This window comes from Oncorhynchus nerka, linkage group LG11 (genome assembly GCF_034236695.1).
Source record: "Oncorhynchus nerka isolate Pitt River linkage group LG11, Oner_Uvic_2.0, whole genome shotgun sequence".
NCBI classification, from domain to species: Eukaryota; Metazoa; Chordata; class Actinopteri; order Salmoniformes; family Salmonidae; genus Oncorhynchus; species Oncorhynchus nerka.
The window spans coordinates 38827359-38844907 of NC_088406.1; the positions used below are offsets into that span (position 1 = coordinate 38827359).

The 17549-nt window shown below is 45.4% G+C and overlaps 1 protein-coding gene across 1 annotated transcript in view; it reads right to left on the bottom strand.

The window, feature by feature from the left end:
- The window catches only part of LOC115137781 (FRAS1-related extracellular matrix protein 2-like), a 116861-nt gene extending 110894 nt beyond the window's left edge, over positions 1-5967 (bottom strand). Inside the window, exons 1-3 of the mRNA XM_065024067.1 lie at positions 1725-5967; positions 1268-1517; positions 422-1121 (exon numbers count right to left, since the gene is read on the bottom strand). Of these exons, the coding sequence (XP_064880139.1) occupies positions 422-1121; positions 1268-1517; positions 1725-5806 (5032 nt within the window). The 5' untranslated portion in view covers positions 5807-5967. The remainder of the gene's footprint in view (positions 1-421; positions 1122-1267; positions 1518-1724) is intronic.
- Positions 5968-17549: the final 11582 nt, after the last annotated feature.

Below are 17549 nucleotides of genomic sequence, written 5' to 3' on the forward strand. Positions count from 1 at the left end.
TGCTGTTATTTACTCAAGAGCTATAATACCCTGTAGAAGATTACTAGATGAGGTTTGGGGTAGGAGAAACCACTGCCCTGTGAAAACCTATCTTTCTGTTTGAAGAAATTGTTGAACGCCATTCAAAAACACCTCTAGAAAGACAAAAGATTTATCTGTCAAATTAAGCTTAATTCCTGAACACCACTGTGCAGTTGCAGCCAATGACCATACTACAGCAGTTACATAGTACCATTATACAGGTAAGAAAGCTCTTAATCCATTATAAGGGCAACAGCGCTACAGCTCTAAAGTGAGAATTACTCAACAGCTTATGAAGAATGAAAAAAAAAACACATTGGACAATAAAGTTATATTGTACTTGTAAAAGACTAAAGTATAGTAGAGTATAACTTTTTATTTAAAGTAACGGTCGTCTTACCTTGAGTGAATGTGGTGACGGTAGCGTTGCCTGTACCCAGGTTGATGAGGTATCCATGTTCTGGTCCCACGGTGATCTTAAAGGTGACAGATAGCTGAGGACTATCCCTGTCCTCGGCCTTAAGAGTCTTAGAGGTGATGAGGAACCCCAGGTGACCCGTCTCTAACACCCTCAGGGTGGGCCCTCCTTTATTCACCACGATCTGGGGAACCCCGTTATCCACCGACAGGACCGTGATCTTCATCATCTGGGGGCGCCGCGTCTCGAACACGGTGTCTGGGAACACGTAGAAGTCGGTGTGCGTCCCGTCAGTCACGGTAAAGGAGAAGGAATCCTTGGAGGACTCAGTACCGTCGTGTTTGTAGCTGATGAGGTTCTCGTTCAGGTCCTGTTTGGTGAAGGAGGTGACGGGGCGGGTGCTGTTGAAGAGGAGGCGACCGTGGACAGGGACCTGGGTGACCGTGAACTTCAGGAGGGGGTCAGCCGTGTCGCGGTCCTCTGCGGTCAGCTCGAAGGGTGTGATGAGTTTGTTCTCTCCCTCGTTAACCACCAGGCTGTGAACCGTTAGAACCGGTTTCTTATTGTCCACGTCGGTGATGGAGACACGGAACGTGCGGAACACAGGGTTGTAACCGTCGGTGACCTCGAACTCAAAGCTGTCCATCTTCACCTCATCATCGGCCGTGTGGATGTAGTACACCTTTATTATTATAAAAAATTGCACACATGAAAAGACAAAACAATAAGCCATTGAAAATCTTTACAGAAAAAAAAGGATGAAATCACGAGTATTTAAAAAAATTGTTGAGAATAACACAAAGGGAAAAAAACATAAGATGGAAGTACCTTGCTCCCAGCTAGCTGGAGCTGGGTAAAGGAGGAGATGGGCATACCAGGGCCGTCAGTACACTCCAGATGGCCTCTCTGTGGGGCTCTGGTGATGGTGAACACCAGGTGTTCGTCGGGACTGTTGAGGTCACTGGTGCTGAGCAGGTCTGTGGTCAACGTTACTCTACCGCCTTCTTTCAGAGAGACCCCCTTACTGACCACGTCAGGGAACACCACGTCGATGCCGCCCACCGTCACGTAGAAGTACCTGTCAAAAGACAAAAAGAATATAACCAATAAACAAAACAAATAATTGCAAGACGATCCATTAGGAGGCACCCTGACAAACTGAAATGTCATACCTAGCAAGAATCATCATCATTTTTTTACAAGTTGTTTATTCTATTGTTGTAGCTGTAGTGTATTGTTTGTATTTTAGAAAACCTCAATAAACACATTTGTAAAAATGAAGTACCTGTCGATCAGAGGGTTGATCCCGTCCGTCACGTCAAACTTGATAAGGTCCCGGATTCCTTCCTGCCCGTTGTGGATAAAGATGATGAGAGCCTGGTCCACCTGGTACTGGGTGAAGTTCATCCCCACTGTGATGTTCTCTAACGTCCCGTAAGGGGTTCTCCTCTGTAACAACCCCTGGCCCGGCCCGTAGCGAACAACGTACGTCAGAGTACTATCCTCAGAGTCCAGGTCGGTGGCTTTTAAAACATTGTTATCGATCACTTTAACGTCTCCTATCTCTATTTCCAAACCGTCGTTGATGGCCATCCTGGGTGTCTCGTCATCTATAGGGATGATCATAACAATGATGGTCTTCTCCACGGTATATTTACCGTCCGTCAGGATTAAGTCAAAGCTGTCCTCCTTGGTCTCAGAGTCGTCGTGTTCGTACACTATACTGGAGGCTTCCCTGATCTGGTCCAGGGTGAAGTTGGTGACTGTGACGGTGCCGGTTGTCAGCTGGTTGAGGATGAAGCCGTGCTTGGGTGGTTTGGTGATGATGAAAGTGAGTTCGTCCGAGGGGATGTCCACGTCGGCTCCGTTCAGGATGGGCGTATCGATGACAATATTCATCCCTTCCATGACGACAAACTCCCTCATATAGATCTCTGGCTTCTCATCGTTGGACGGGATGATAGCGATTGGGAAGAAATGTCTCTCGGAGAAGTTAATGCCGTCAGAGCATCTGAACGTGAACCTGTCCTCTACCGGCTCCACTCTTTTATGGATGCTTTGGACGTAGTAGATGTGGTTTTGTCTGATGTCCTTGATGGTGAATGCACTGATCGCAGTCCCAGACCTGGACTTCTCTGAGCCTGGGGCCGGGGAGATGTTCTCCACGTAGCCTGACGTGGGCTGGACGATGATGGTACAAAGCAGGTCATCATTAGGAGTGTCAATATCATCAGCGCTAATGTGAAAAATCTCTATCACATTCTTCTCTCCCTCTACGACAGTGAACTGTGGGCCTACAAACACCTCTGGAGCCTGGCTGTCCATGGGGAGGATGGTGATCTGAACCCTGACCCCCGTGACCCTGTTGCCCCCTACCGTCCACTCATCAGACATGTCTGTCAGCGTCAGATTAAAGTAGTCGTATTTAGTGTTGAGGCCGATCTCTCCACTGGTGTGGGCGTACACCACCAGTCCGTTGATGACGTCAGCCTGGGTGAAGCTTCCCGATTGGACCCCGTTCACCAGAATCTCCCCGAAAACCGGTGGGTCCTCCAGGATGAAGGTCAAACGGAGGTCGTCTGTGTCCTCGTCCCGCCCCTGGATGACTTTAGTCGTGATCTCAGTGGCTCCGTTCTCCAGGACGTCAATGTAGGAGCCGATGGTTCCGGCCGGCAGGCTGATGGTCGGGGTCTCGTCATCAATGGGCTTCACGGTAACCCTGATGGTGATGGTCACAACATGGACGCCGTCACTGACATCCAGCTGGAAGAAGTCGCTGGTGGACTCGTCTCCGTTGTGGATGTAGGAGATCCTGTCGTTAGCGATGTCCAACAGGTTGAAAGCGTCTCCTTTGGTCAGGTCGGTGAAGGTATACTGGACCGTGCCGTGTTGAGGGGGCTGAGTTAGAGTGAAGGAGATCTGGCTACTGTCCGTGTCTAAATCCACAGTATGCAGCTCAGCTCTGGTGATTTTGTGTGTTCCCCGCTCGAATATAGTGAAGCCGGTGTTGGTTATCTGAGGCGGCTTGTTGTCGACAGGCTGCAGGAATATAGAGAACGTTCCGATGACAGTATTCCCTGACGTATCCTCCACCGTGTACTGGACCTGCAGAACGTGGGCTGTGATCCCAAGCTCCAGGTCAGGTGGGTTGTATGATATCTTATGGTGGTTGACCTGAGCTTGAGTAAACTCAGTCACTACAGTGTCTGGACTCTCTGTTAACACAATAGTGCCCAGTACCACAGGGCTGTTCTCGTCTGTGTCTGTCGGGGGCTGGGTGATGGTGTACTTCAGATCTCTGTCCTCCGAGTCCAGGTCAGTGTAGCGGAGAAACTTCTTCCGGAAGTAGGTGAGCTGGTACTCGTGTACGGTCATCTGGAGGGTGGTACCAGGATACAGCTCAGGGGGGATGTCATCCACAGGCAGAATCTTGATGATGAACGAGCTCTGTTCTGATTGGTTAGGGGGGTCATTATCATCCTGGACCCGGAATACAAACTGGTCCATGACTGTGTCAGTGCTGTGAGGCCCTGTGTGTCTGTAGAACAGTTTCCCATCTGTGATATCCTGCTGCAGCCACTCTGTAACCTCTTTCTCATACAGCTCATCCTCAGCGTTGAATTTCCAGGTGGAGGGGTCCTCTGGGGCCTCTGACTGCCTCAGCAGCACCTCCCCTATAGGCGAGAACGGTGCCTCTATGGTGAACCTGATAGTGGAGTCCTCAGAGTCGATGTCTGCGGCACTGAGTGTGAGTGGCGAAATGAGCATCATCTGGTTCTTGAAGAGGATTAACCCCGTGTTGGCATTGATAATGGGCGGCTCATCATCCGTGGGAACGATTGTCAGGGGAAACAGGAACTCCACCTCGTGCTTCCCATCCGTCATCCGGAAGATAATGTTGTCGCTGTACGTGTCGCTGCCGTCGTGCTGGTAGATGACCACGCCCCCGTCCAGATCAGCTGGGGCAAAGAACTTCCTGCGTGACCCGAGCACTGTCAGCTGGCCATGCCGCAGCCCGTCGACCACCGTGATCCTGACATTATCCAGGTTGTCCTCGTCACTGACTTCTAGGTTGTGAGAGCTGGACAGTGGTCTGGACTGACCCTCGTAGAGAAGCTGACCCGTATTCCTGGTGACTACTGGAGCAAGCGTGTTCATAGGTTTCACTACAATCATGAAGGCGAATGGATCAGACACAGCCCCCTCAGTGTCCACCACCTCAAACTCTATCTGGAAGATACGTTCTGTCTCAGAGTCCACAGACGGAGGCTTGTAGGCTATCTTTAGTTCTTTGAGGTCTCCCTGGTAGAAAGAGGTGATGGGCAGGTTCCGGTCATCTGTACTGACTATGTACCCCTCCTCGAAGGAGAGGGGGGAGGTGATGTTGAAGATAAGGTTGTCAGGGTTAGACTCAATGTCCTCAGCAGCCAGCATGTCAGGGGTGATGGCTGTCATCACAAACTGATCCACCTCCATCATCATCATGGCCACGAAGCTGGGTTTAGGAGCCGTGTTCTCCTCTCCATCCTTTATACGCACCATCACCTGGAAAAACTCCTGCTTCAGCAGATTACCCTCTTTATCTTGTAATTCCACAATCATTGGGAAATAATCTCTATTGGGTGATTTGTGTGCAAAAGTGTGCTGATAGCGGGTATTCATTTTAATAAATTTGTCACAGTCCAGCATTTTTCCAAGTTTTCCCTCATCCACAAGTTTTCCATACCTGGGTAATGCACTGCCACTGGAGAGAGACGTTATTTTACACTGATGTTCACTTCTATCGTAGGTGAACTCCAGAATCTTACTGTCAATGGGGTTACTAGTGCCAAGCAGTTTGTCAACAGTCAGAGGCATGTTTCTGGTTAACACTTCCAACTGTGTGAAAATCACCTCCACTTCCATCATAAACGGGATGATTATGGTGTCGGTATGAGTGTCATATCTGAGCTGCAGCCTCACCCTATCCAGCGGGGGGCTCCTGGACCCGAAGTGAGAATACTTTACGTCATTGGGACCAAATTCACAGGGAAACTTTTTGGGAGAGAGCTGCCCTGGCCTTTGGGAGAGCGGGTCGTTATCCAGAACCGTTATACTACATCTGTCTCCCGGTTGTACTTGAATTACCAGATCATTGATAGGATCAATGAACACTGCTCTCCCGAAAGGCACGCGTATTCCATTGTTGGCCACCAATATAGCATCCTCTGACAGCTCCGATCTCAACGCGTACGATAATCCATAACTGTCGAAAACCTGCGCAGCGGAGTCCTCTGTCACAATCACCGCGATCAAAGCAGAGAGCAAAACAACAGCGCCAGTACCAGTCCCTTGGCGTTGCAATAGCGGAGGAATAATCCAAGCCATTTGGAGAGAGAAGCCAATGCAAAGATGCGTAGAATTTTGCACATAAAATCCAGAAAGAAATACGAGCAGTTCAGCTAAAGTTATGAGAGTATAAAATGAGTGTTGATAAATATCTCACTCGCATCCGCGCTGAGGTGTACCATTCTCTCTCTCTCCGCTGCTCTCTTCGGTTCAGGATAAACTTCATGCACTTGGAGCCCCAGAGTGAGAGATACGCCCTCTCGTCCGCCGATTGGAGGATATTTAGGCTGGAATGCGTTTATTGATTTTTGAATGGAAGGGAAAGATGTCAATCAAAACCCGAAAACGCTCGTGCTTGGGTTGGATTTGAAGAAGCAGGTTGAATAAGGTGCGAATAAGGTGCGAAATGGGAATGATGTGTGCAGTCAGGTAGGCCTTAATAAACCACATTACCTTAAATGGGCAATCTGCAGTTAAAATAATGACAAAGCAATCGGGCACCCCCGCCACTGATTTCGTAAATAGCTGCGTGATGGGGATGCAGACATTTAACCACTCAAATTTCATAGACAGCTATGGGTACAAAGACTGACCATCCATGAGATCAAAATGATCGTTTTAACCATGTTTCGAGGCGATACAGTGTTTGTTTACAATTACTTTGTTTACAAACAAAGGAGTAAAACAAGCTTATATTTTAACACAATTTAACTAAGGTCGAGGCATGTATACATAGTTTTTTTCAAAGAATCAATGGGTATATAAATAGATAGGCATATGGGTATTTAAAAGTCCACAAATGGATATAGCAATCATAGATTGCCCCTTGAATCTCTTTCTTTTGTAATTAGTTGACTGTAGGCTTAAACACAAATGTCCAAAACATATTAGGCTTAATTGGACCTCTTCAACAGCAGTGGAAACGCTGTTGGTAAGTCGGTTATTATTGCAATAATAAACCTATATATAACATGCTACATTAACATAACGAATCTCGATCAGCATTCTATATATAACAAGTCAACACAGTATATCAATAAATAGAATTTAAATATGCTACATTAACATAACGGATCTCCATCAGCATTCTATATATAACAAGTCAACACAGTATATCAATAAATAGAATTTAAATATGCTACATTAACATAACGAATCTCCATCAGCATTCTATATATAACAAGTCAACACAGTATATCAATAAATATAATTTAAATATGCTACATTAACATAACGAATCTCCATCAGCATTCTATATATAACAAGTCAACACAGTATATCAATAAATAGAATTTAAATATGTTACATTAACATAACGAATCTCCATCAGCATTTCATGAATATATTTTTACAAAACATTTCGATTTGCATCAAATAGTTTACACATTATATCCTAAAATAGAGGATTATATCTGTATAAAAACCAATATAGGGTAGAGTTTAAGGAAACATGTTCGAGCTCCCTCTTGTGGTGTAATAGAGTTGATCGTTTTGGGTAGCTCTGGTCCATGGCAAAGCCATCTATGGTATACACTACGTTCAAAAGTTTGGGGTCACTTAGACATGTCTTGGTTTTTGAAAGAAAATCACATTTTTTGTCCATTAAAATAACATCAAATTGTTCAGAAATACAGTGTAGACATTGTTAATGTTGTAAATGACTATTGTAGCTGGAAATGGCAGATTTTTAATGGAATATCTACATAGGTGTACAGAGGCCCATTATCAGCAACTATCACTCCTTAGCACAGCTGAAAACGGTTATTCTGATTAAGGAAGCAATAAAACTGGCCTTCTTTAGACTAGTTGAGTATCTGGAGCATCAACATTTGTGGGTTCAATTACAGGCTCAAAATGGCTTGAAACAAAGCACTTTCTTCTGAAACTTGTCAGTCTATTTTTGTTCTGAGAAATGAAGGCTATTCCATGCGAGAAATTGCCAAGAAACTGAAGATCTCGTACAATGCTGTGTACTACTCCTTTCACAGAACAGCACAAACTGTCTCTAACCAGAATAGAAAGAGGAGTGGGAGACCCCGGTGCACAACTGAGTAAGAGGACTAGTACATTAGAGTGTCTAGTTTGAGAAACAGATGCCTCACAAGTCCTCAACTGGCAGCTTCATTAAATAGTACCCATAAAACACCAGTCTCAACGTCAACAGTGAAGAGGTGACTCCGGGATGCTGGCCTTCTAGGCAGAGTTGCAAAGAAAAATACATATCTCAGACTGGCCAATAAAAAGAAAAGATTAAGAAGGGCAAAAGAACACAGACACTGGACAGAGGAACTCTGCCTAGAATGCCAGTATCCCGAAGCTGCCAGTTGAGGACTTGTGAGGCGTCGATTTCTCAAACTGGACACTCTAATCTTAATCTGTCAATCACCGTATATATATATATATATATACCTTTTAAATACCTTAATTTTGTAAAATAAATGTTTAATCAAAATGGAATCACTTGTTTAAGCTAATAGATAAATATAACAGCAGAACATTGTTACTAACTAGCAGTGTTGGGGAATCTATTCTGAAAATATAGTTTACGCTACAGTACCAATAACTTCTCACTGGAATAAGTGAAGTTACACTAAAGCTACCCTTAAGAAAAATATAGTTTACTTAACTAAAGTTACTTTGAGAAAGTAGTTCACAAAATTACTTCGTAAAAAATTATGATATCTAACTCTGAAATGTCAGACTACAAATTGCAAGAATAGTTCCCTCTGGGGTCAGATGTTGTCAGAATGTGTGGTTTAGCCTATTAAAAACAAAACCATACTGTATGTTTTAAGTGAGAATTAGGCAGGTCTGATGCCGAAAAAGAAAGGAAATCCTTGCCTACATCACCCATATTTTATTTTATTTTTTCAAAAAAAGAGTGTAGTTCCAGTAGTTAACTACACAGCTACATGGCAAAACAATTATTAACTACTGAAACCACTACCTAGATTTCAATTTAGTTTAACTACCACCAAGCTACTGCAAAGTTGAACTCCATGTAGTTCACTATTCCCCAACACTGCTAAATAGGCCTACTGTATAAGGACATATTGCACATACAAATTCATAATACTAATAATTCCTTATACCAATACACATATATATTCCTCATTCTACATATTCCACATACTAGGCTTACATTATGACCCAATGGGTCTAACCCAGGACAATCATTTGAAATATGTGATATGGGATATGTGTCGTTGACTGACATGTAATGCATAGCATTGCATAGCTTTGTGCAGCAAATCTGAGTGGAGAAGGCAGCTAGCTGCTTATAATGAATGTGAGAGAAAACATGGACAACAGGCTGATGTCAACACCATCAGAAAGGGAAGTATTGAGTGTTCTAGTCTGCTGGCACACAGTTGATTAATGTCTCTATTCATGCATCCCTAAATTGCACCTTATTCCCTACATAGTGCACTACTTTTGACCAGAGCCCAATATCATTAGTTGTTGTTGATTTACTTTATCCTGCAGATTTTAGCAGTGCTAAGAGCCATGCAGTGACTTCCTCAATCTGTGTCCTTCCTCCCTACCTCCCTCCATCCGTCTCTCTCATCACCCAGGTCTTCTAGCTGTCAGATGTTTCCTAAACAGAGCATTCTGCTCCGACAGCTGTCAGGCACGGTCTGGGTGCCTCTATCTCTCTCCACACCCCTGAACTTTCTCTCTTCCCTCTGCTAATCTGATGCTCCACTCATCTCTCCCCATTCTCCCCCAGTCAGAATGTCTCTCTCTCTCTCTACACCCCTCATCTCTCTCTCTCTACACCCATCGGCTGGTAGCTGAATATTGATTGAGAGGCTACAGTCAGTCAAAGACAATGGTATGATACTGGTATGATACTGGGATGAAAGTATGATATGATACTGGGATGAAAGTATGATATGATACTGCCAGCTCATTTAAATGAGCTCATTAGCTCAGTGCATGCAGAGAGGAACCTGGTGGTTATAGATATAGATATTATAGATAGGCCCACAGTTGTTTTGGGTCATATTTACTATGCAGTATAGTTTTAGTACGCAGTATAGCACATGGGTATAACTTTTATTCATTCAGCAAGTCAACAGTGAGCAATGCAAACACAAAATACATACAACACTCAAACAAAATGTGCATTCCTCTATGAGCTTAATGTCTTAAAATGACAACATTTTCAAAGCTTAAGTGTATCCTGAGGCTGGAGAGGTGTAGCCAACAGAGGCTGTTACATGTCCATTGACATGCTGGAGGGAGGCTTTTAGACATAATTGCATGGTTTAACGAAGAAAAGGAGACTGAAGAATATTGATGTACTGTATATTGAAGGCTCTATCTGATGCTAAAAGTAATCGAGTTAAACAATGATATAGTGTTCCAGTCAGTTTGAGAGTATACTTACTGTATGAGTGTCAGCCAGGTTGTCATTCACCACCTCATCCACTGTGCTCTACCGTACATGTAGAGAGGGCCCCACCCTGTCTATCTCCTATATAGTGCACTACTTTGACCAGGGCCCATAGGTAGTATACTTTATACAGTAGTGGATAAGGTGCCATTTGGGATACAGCTATCTACTTAGATGAATGGTTCTACCTGTCACCAGAGGGCAGCAGAGACCATCCTAAAGATATTGATGACACTCAGGTGTGTCCTATTTACTCATTATGATTTCCCTGTTAAAAGAGGTATGTTTTCTATTGTCCTTTGCTGAAGCTTGAATTATGTGCCGTGTGCGTTTGTTTCCTGCGTGAGTTTTTGAGACTTAGTGTTTGTTGTTTTTCCAGGGTTACTGTGATCCATCCCTTACCATATCTCAGTAAAGTATTATGTTTATCCTCAACCGTTGATTCCTCGTCTGGTCTCTTCTCTGACTTCGCCAGAGAATTACAAATCCCCTGCATGAAATGTCCCATCCCTCTGCAGATTCAAGCCCTCCATGGACACCCCATTGGCCCCAGGCCAGGTGGAATATCAGATCAAGCCCATTCTACTGCAAGTTGGGGTGAAATACTCAGAGACTCTTAGATTTCTTTTGATCGTGGCAGGATGGAGGTCTGCGTCCCTGCATCAGCTACAGAGGGCTGAATAGGATCCCCATTAAGAACCGATTAAGAACCGTTACCGTTACCCCTGATGTCCGCTGCCTTGGAGCTGGCCCAGGGGCCCCAATTCTTCACCAAGCTGGACCTCCGCAACACTTACAATCTGGTGAGAATCAGGGAGGGAGATGGATGGAAAACTGCCTTTAACACCCCTAGTGGCCACTATGAGTATTTAGTCATGCTATTCGGATTATCGAACTCACCGGCAGTCTCCCAAGCATTGGTCAATGACACTCTTAGGTATATGTTGAATCGGTTCATCTTTCTTTACCTCGCCGGCATCCTGATCTTCTCTGAGACCCTTCCGGAACAAATCCTGCACGTCCGCAAAGTCCTGAGAAGCCTCCTGCAGAGTCAACTATGCGTCAAGATTGAGAAGGGTGAGTGCCATGTATCCCAAGTCTTTTTCCTGGGCCACATGATCTCTACCGCCGGCATCCAAATTAAACCTGTTAAGGTTAGGACGGTCACTGACTGGCCCCGTCCTGCCTCACTCAAACAAGTCCAGCAGTTCCTTTTACAGGCATTTTATACTGAAATTTGGTACGTTGGCAGCACCTCTCACGGCCCTAAGCCGCAAGTCCCAGACTTGTTTTTGTCTGGACCCCGGCTGACAGGACATTCATGGAGCTCAAGGGACGTTTCACCTCCAGACCCATCGTCGTTCATCCTGATCCTACTCGTCCCTTCATGGTAGAGGTGGACGCCTCGGAAACCAGAGCAGGGGCGGTCCTTCCACAGCGGAACGAGGGGGACAAGAGAATGCACCCATGTGCCCATCTTTTCAAGTGATTCTAGCCAGCGGAACGCAACTACGATGTTGGCAACTGGGAGCTCTTGGCAGTCAAGTGGGCCCTTGAGGGGTGGAGACACTGTTTAGAGGGGGCACCTCATCCTTTCGTGATCTGGATGGACCATAAGAACTTGGTCTCCATTCAAGAAGCCAGGCGGTTGAATGCTTGCCAGGCTAAGTGGGCTCTGTTTTTTAACAGGTCCAACTTCACTCTAGTCTATTGCCCGGGATCCAAGAATCACTGTACGACAAGCCCAGACCCGGCGGGGGTCCCACTAGCAGACTTTATGTTCTGCTATCAGCCCGTTCTCGAGTGCTACAATGGGGACACTCCTCTAAATTAACTGGCCATCCAGGGGTTAATCGGACACAAGTTCCTGAGGCGGAAATTCTGGTGTCCCATCATGATTGAGGATATGAGATCCTTTGTTGCGGCCTGTTCCACTTGTGCCCAAAGTAAGTGCTCACGACAGCGACTGGCTGGGTTGCTCCAACTTCTGCCCATCCCCAGCCGGCCCTGGTCCCACATGTCCGTAGACTTTACCACAGGGTTACCTCCATCCCAAGGGCTTACCACTATCCTGGCGGTCGTTGAATGGTTCTCCAAGGCAGCCCATTTACCTTACCCAAGTTGAGTCCGCTGATCTCATGATTACCCATGGCTTTTGACTACACAGACTTCCCCAGGACATTGTCTCGGATCGTGGGCCCCAGTTCGTCGCACGGTATTGGAAAGCCTTCTGGTCCCTGTTGGGGGTGTCGGTGAGTCTCTCCTTGGGGTTCCACCCCCACCTCGGGGTTCCAGTCGAATGGGCAAATGGAGCGGGTCAACCAGGAGAGTTCCTCCTCTGTTTTGTCTCCACCCAGGCCAGCAACTGGAGAAAGTTCCTCGTCTGGGTGGAGTATGCTCACAACACAATGCCGAACTCGTCCACTGGACTGTTGCCATTCGAGTGTCAGTTCAGGTTCGCCCCCCTCTTGTTTCCTGAACAAGAGGCCGAAGCAGGGGTGCCATCAGCCGAGGCATTCATTCGATGATGTCGCCGCACCTGGATCTGAGCGCCATCCTCCTTGCTCCGCTCATCTGCCCGACACCAACACCAGGCAAACTGGCACCAAAGGCCTCTTCGGCTTCTCCGACTGGGTCAACGAGTGTGGTTGTCCACCCTCGCAGAAGCTCGCTCCACGCTACATATGACCATTCAAGATCCTGAGTCGCATCAACCCGGTCACCTATCATTTCCAGCTTCCCAGGTCTATGAGGGTCCATCCTTCCATGTCTCCTGTCTCAAGCTGGTAAGGACCAGTCCCTTCTCTCCCCCCACACCTGCCCCTCCACCCCCTCGACTTGTCGATGGTCACCCGGCCTAGACTGTCCGGTGTCTGTTGGGGGCTGGTCGCGTCCAAGGCACCCTGAGGTACCTGGTGGACTGGGAGGGCTATGGCCCCAAGGAGCAGGCGTGGGTGCCTTCCCGGAACTACGTGGTAGCTCCGCGGCTGGAGCTGCTGCAGGAAGGGAGGGGGATGAGTGAGTTTTTGAGACTTAGTGTTTGTTGTTTTCCCAGTGTTACCGTGATCCTTCCATTACCGTTCCTCAGTAAAGTATTAAGTTTATCCTTAACCGCTGATTACTTGTCTGGTCTCTTCTCTGCACCTGGGTCCAACCTCACAATGTCACACATACCTTATTCTTCCCTCCGGTTGGAATGTCCCTGCAGCTTTAGATGAGCTGAGAAAGTTTGGCATAAAATATGCCACCACTGAAGGAGCTGTCACTGGGCTGTGGCTCCACTGTGGCTCCTTGGCTTCCATTTGGAAAACTGCCATCATTTCATCCACTAGCTCCAGGGTTCAGCCTCTCTGTCTGGCTGGCAGGAGAGATGGAAATGGGATTGAACATATCTGACTGCTTTGCAAAAGAGACGTGCATGACAGGATGGCACCCTATCCTATCATGGAGAACCTACAACATTTATAAACCTATTTGACTGCTTTACAGAAAGCAGATAAACTCTCTCCCAACTAACACGTGTTGAATTGTATATATCAGAACATATTAGGATGTTAGGAAGGAACACACCATGGGGGCTTCAGGCCTTTCCATCAGGGCCCAATTAAAAACACATGAAAAGAGGTTGACTGCAGAGCGAAGCCCCCAGCCATACAGGGCCTGGAGGAAAAAGATAGATCGAGAGAGGGAGGGAAGGAAGAAGAGTAAATAACTGTATTGTACTATGTTGGGGAACTCACAGGTGGTAAAGACAGAGAAATTTGGACTGGTGCTGTGCAGATGTTGTACAGGAAGATTGTTCCATTTATGACATTTTTAAAAATGACTGAAGCGCAGGTGGACTATTTGTTCACCAATATCCTGAATGGTATGGTAGTATGTTTGGAACCATTCGATGCTGTATACTATGTTTAAGCTATGTTTCTACACACACTATCTGTAGACTAAGTATACAGCTCTGTCTCTGAATGCAACGGTGATGGTTAGTGGAAATCCCCATGAGGAAGAGGCATAACCAGTAACCAGGAGAGGGTGGGCATAATGCACCACACAACCCACCTACATACATGGGCACCTATTCATAAAGCGTCTCAGAGTATAAGTGCTGATCTTGGATGAGTTTGGCCTTTTAGATCATAACGGATAGACAGGGAGGAATCTGATCCTAGATCAGCATTCCTACTCTAAGAGGCTTTATGATTACGGGCCCTGGAGATAAACATGTTGGACTTGATAGTAACTAAAGTCATTATCTAGTCAACAGTTGAGGTGCAGTGAGTCACGGCAGACTGGTAGAGAACCACCGCCTGGCACCTCTTCTAGAACACCTCGAAAACATCAACTCTGTTACAGTCAAATTAAAGTGAGCCCTGTCATCCTTTTCATTTCACTTCAAGCACTGGTTAAAGTGTATCCACGATAATAACAGACAAACAGAAATGGGTGTGTTGTCTGTGGTACTGTTTAAAGCATGTGTGTTCTCCATCCCTGGTATTGTTGAATGTTTAATCTGGGTTGTCTGTGGTATTGTTAAAAGCATGGGTCTGTGTGTTGTCCATCCCTGGTATTGTTGAATGTTTAATCTGGGTTGTCTGTGGTATTGTTAAAAGCATGGGTCTGTGTGTTGTCCATCCCTGGTATTGTTGAATGTTTAATCTGGGTTGTCTGTGGTATTGTTAAAAGCATGGGTCTGTGTGTTGTCCATCCCTGGTATTGTTGAATGTTTAATCTGGGTTGTCTGTGGTATTGTTAAAAGCATGGGTCTGTGTGTTGTCCATCCCTGGTATTGTTGAATGTTTAATCTGGGTTGTCTGTGGTATTGTTAAAAGCATGGGTCTGTGTGTTGTCCATCCCTGGTATTGTTGAATGTTTAATCTGGGTTGTCTGTGGTATTGTTAAAAGCATGGGTCTGTGTGTTGTCCATCCCTGGTATTGTTGAATGTTTAATCTGGGTTGTCTGTGGTATTGTTAAAAGCATGGGTCTGTGTGTTGTCCATCCCTGGTATTGTTGAATGTTTAATCTGGGTTGTCTGTGGTATTGTTAAAAGCATGGGTCTGTGTGTTGTCCATCCCTGGTATTGTTGAATGTTTAATCTGGGTTGTCTGTGGTATTGTTAAAAGCATGGGTCTGTGTGTTGTCCATCCCTGGTATTGTTGAATGTTTAATCTGGGTTGTCTGTGGTATTGTTAAAAGCATGGGTCTGTGTGTTGTCCATCCCTGGTATTGTTGAATGTTTAATCTGGGTTGTCTGTGGTATTGTTAAAAGCATGGGTCTGTGTGTTGTCCATCCCTGGTATTGTTGAATGTTTAATCTGGGTTGTCTGTGGTATTGTTAAAAGCATGGGTCTGTGTGTTGTCCATCCCTGGTATTGTTGAATGTTTAATCTGGGTTGTCTGTGGTATTGTTAAAAGCATGGGTCTGTGTGTTGTCCATCCCTGGTATTGTTGAATGTTTAATCTGGGTTGTCTGTGGTATTGTTAAAAGCATGGGTCTGTGTGTTGTCCATCCCTGGTATTGTTGAATGTTTAATCTGGGTTGTCTGTGGTATTGTTAAAAGCATGGGTCTGTGTGTTGTCCATCCATCCATGATTTATTGAAAGCTGTAGTAACATGACAGCAGTCTCCCCTCTCGTAGAACTGTATCCAAAATGGCACCCTATTCCTTATCTAGTGCACTAGGGTGCCATTTGGGATGGGGTCTAGATCTTCCTGCTGAAATCTATTCCTGTTAATTGTCCCCCCAGGCGTCAGCCCCACATTGCTTTCAGTGTAAAAGTCATTCATGTTGATTCCAGTGGAATAATAGTTGGAGCTTATCAGATCTATTTTAGCTGCTGGGTTGTTAGAAAGACATGGATGGCTGGGCCCCACTCTGCTCATTACGGCTATTTCACTTCTTTACTTCACAGCCAGGGACCAGGCTTTATCACTAATGCTGGTGGGGTTGACACACAAGCACGCTCACTCACACACACACACACAGGCATGCACACACACACAGGTAACCTACAGCTGTACCATAACAAACAGGGGGCAGAATCCAACGACCCCTGATGAGTTAGAGGGGTGTGCCATTTGGGACGCACACAGGGGTAGATAAGGAAAAGTGGTGCTATTGACCTGAACAGTGTACTACTTTGATATTGAGGCTTGGTCCTACATACGTTTCATTGTCCAGGGCAATAGTTTAGTTCATTCAGATACGCATTAGTACATCAGGACTGATATTTCTGAGTTCATACTGCCACACTATCCAACACGATGCAATACATGAAACACAAAATAGATAGTCTGTAGACTCATTTGTAGCAGAAAAAAAGTAAATGGAGTGGAGAGAGACAGATGTATATAGCTGTAGATCTGTCATAACACACCATGTAGTAACGTACTCTGATAGATTCCCTGCTAGCGGCAGTAAAAATGTAAGGATTAAAACTTGATGATTGATTATCTTTATCAACTGTTCAAAGAATGAGTTGCAATAAAACAAAACCCTTAATAAGTTCTTCCCATCCAGCTAAAATGGTGGGGGTGTAACGCCCTGACCTGAGAGAGCCTTTTTATGTCTCTATTTTGGGTTGGTCAGGGTGTGATTTGGGTGGGCATTCTATGTGTCTTTATTTCTATGTTTTGGCCGGGTATGGTTCTCAATCAGGGACAGCTGTCTACCGTTGTCTCTGATTGGGAATCATACTTAGGTAGCCCTTTCCCTCCTTTCAGTGTGGGTAGTTTACTTTGTTAGTGGCATTATCGCCCAGTTAAGCTTCACGGTCGTTTTGTTGGCGACATTCATTCAAATAAAAGGAATATGTACGCACACCACGCTGCACTTTGGTCCACTTCTTTCGACGGCCGTGACTGGGGGAGTTGATATAAATGACAGATTCCCAGATTCTCTGGCAGAAAAATCGTTACAAGATATACTTCTATAAGTGTTCTAGTTAAAGCTCAGAATGCCAGTAAAACTATACTAACGGTCACACCAAAAACCATTCATGAAGTCTTCACCCTTTTATGGTATACAGTACATACGTACAATGTTTGGGTGTGAGGCATGTAGTGGACAATTCATAAAAGAAAAGATGAGTCATGCAAGGAACAAGACAGCTGTTCTGTTGTGATGGAATTATCCATTTTACTGTCTCTTTACCCCACTCCTGGTATGTTTTATATGGATCTCACACAGCCATTTTAAGACATAGGACTTTAAGTAAAGGCAGCCAGATCAAACAGACAGAGTAGGGTATAATGCTTATTATTATGAACCGAGGTGCCTCAACACAGACATTAGACATTTCCAGGGCAAGTACATGCAACACTAGTTCTTCTGATATCTTTAATAACAGGGGTAGGGGTAAATGATATGAGAGCTCCTCTTCCA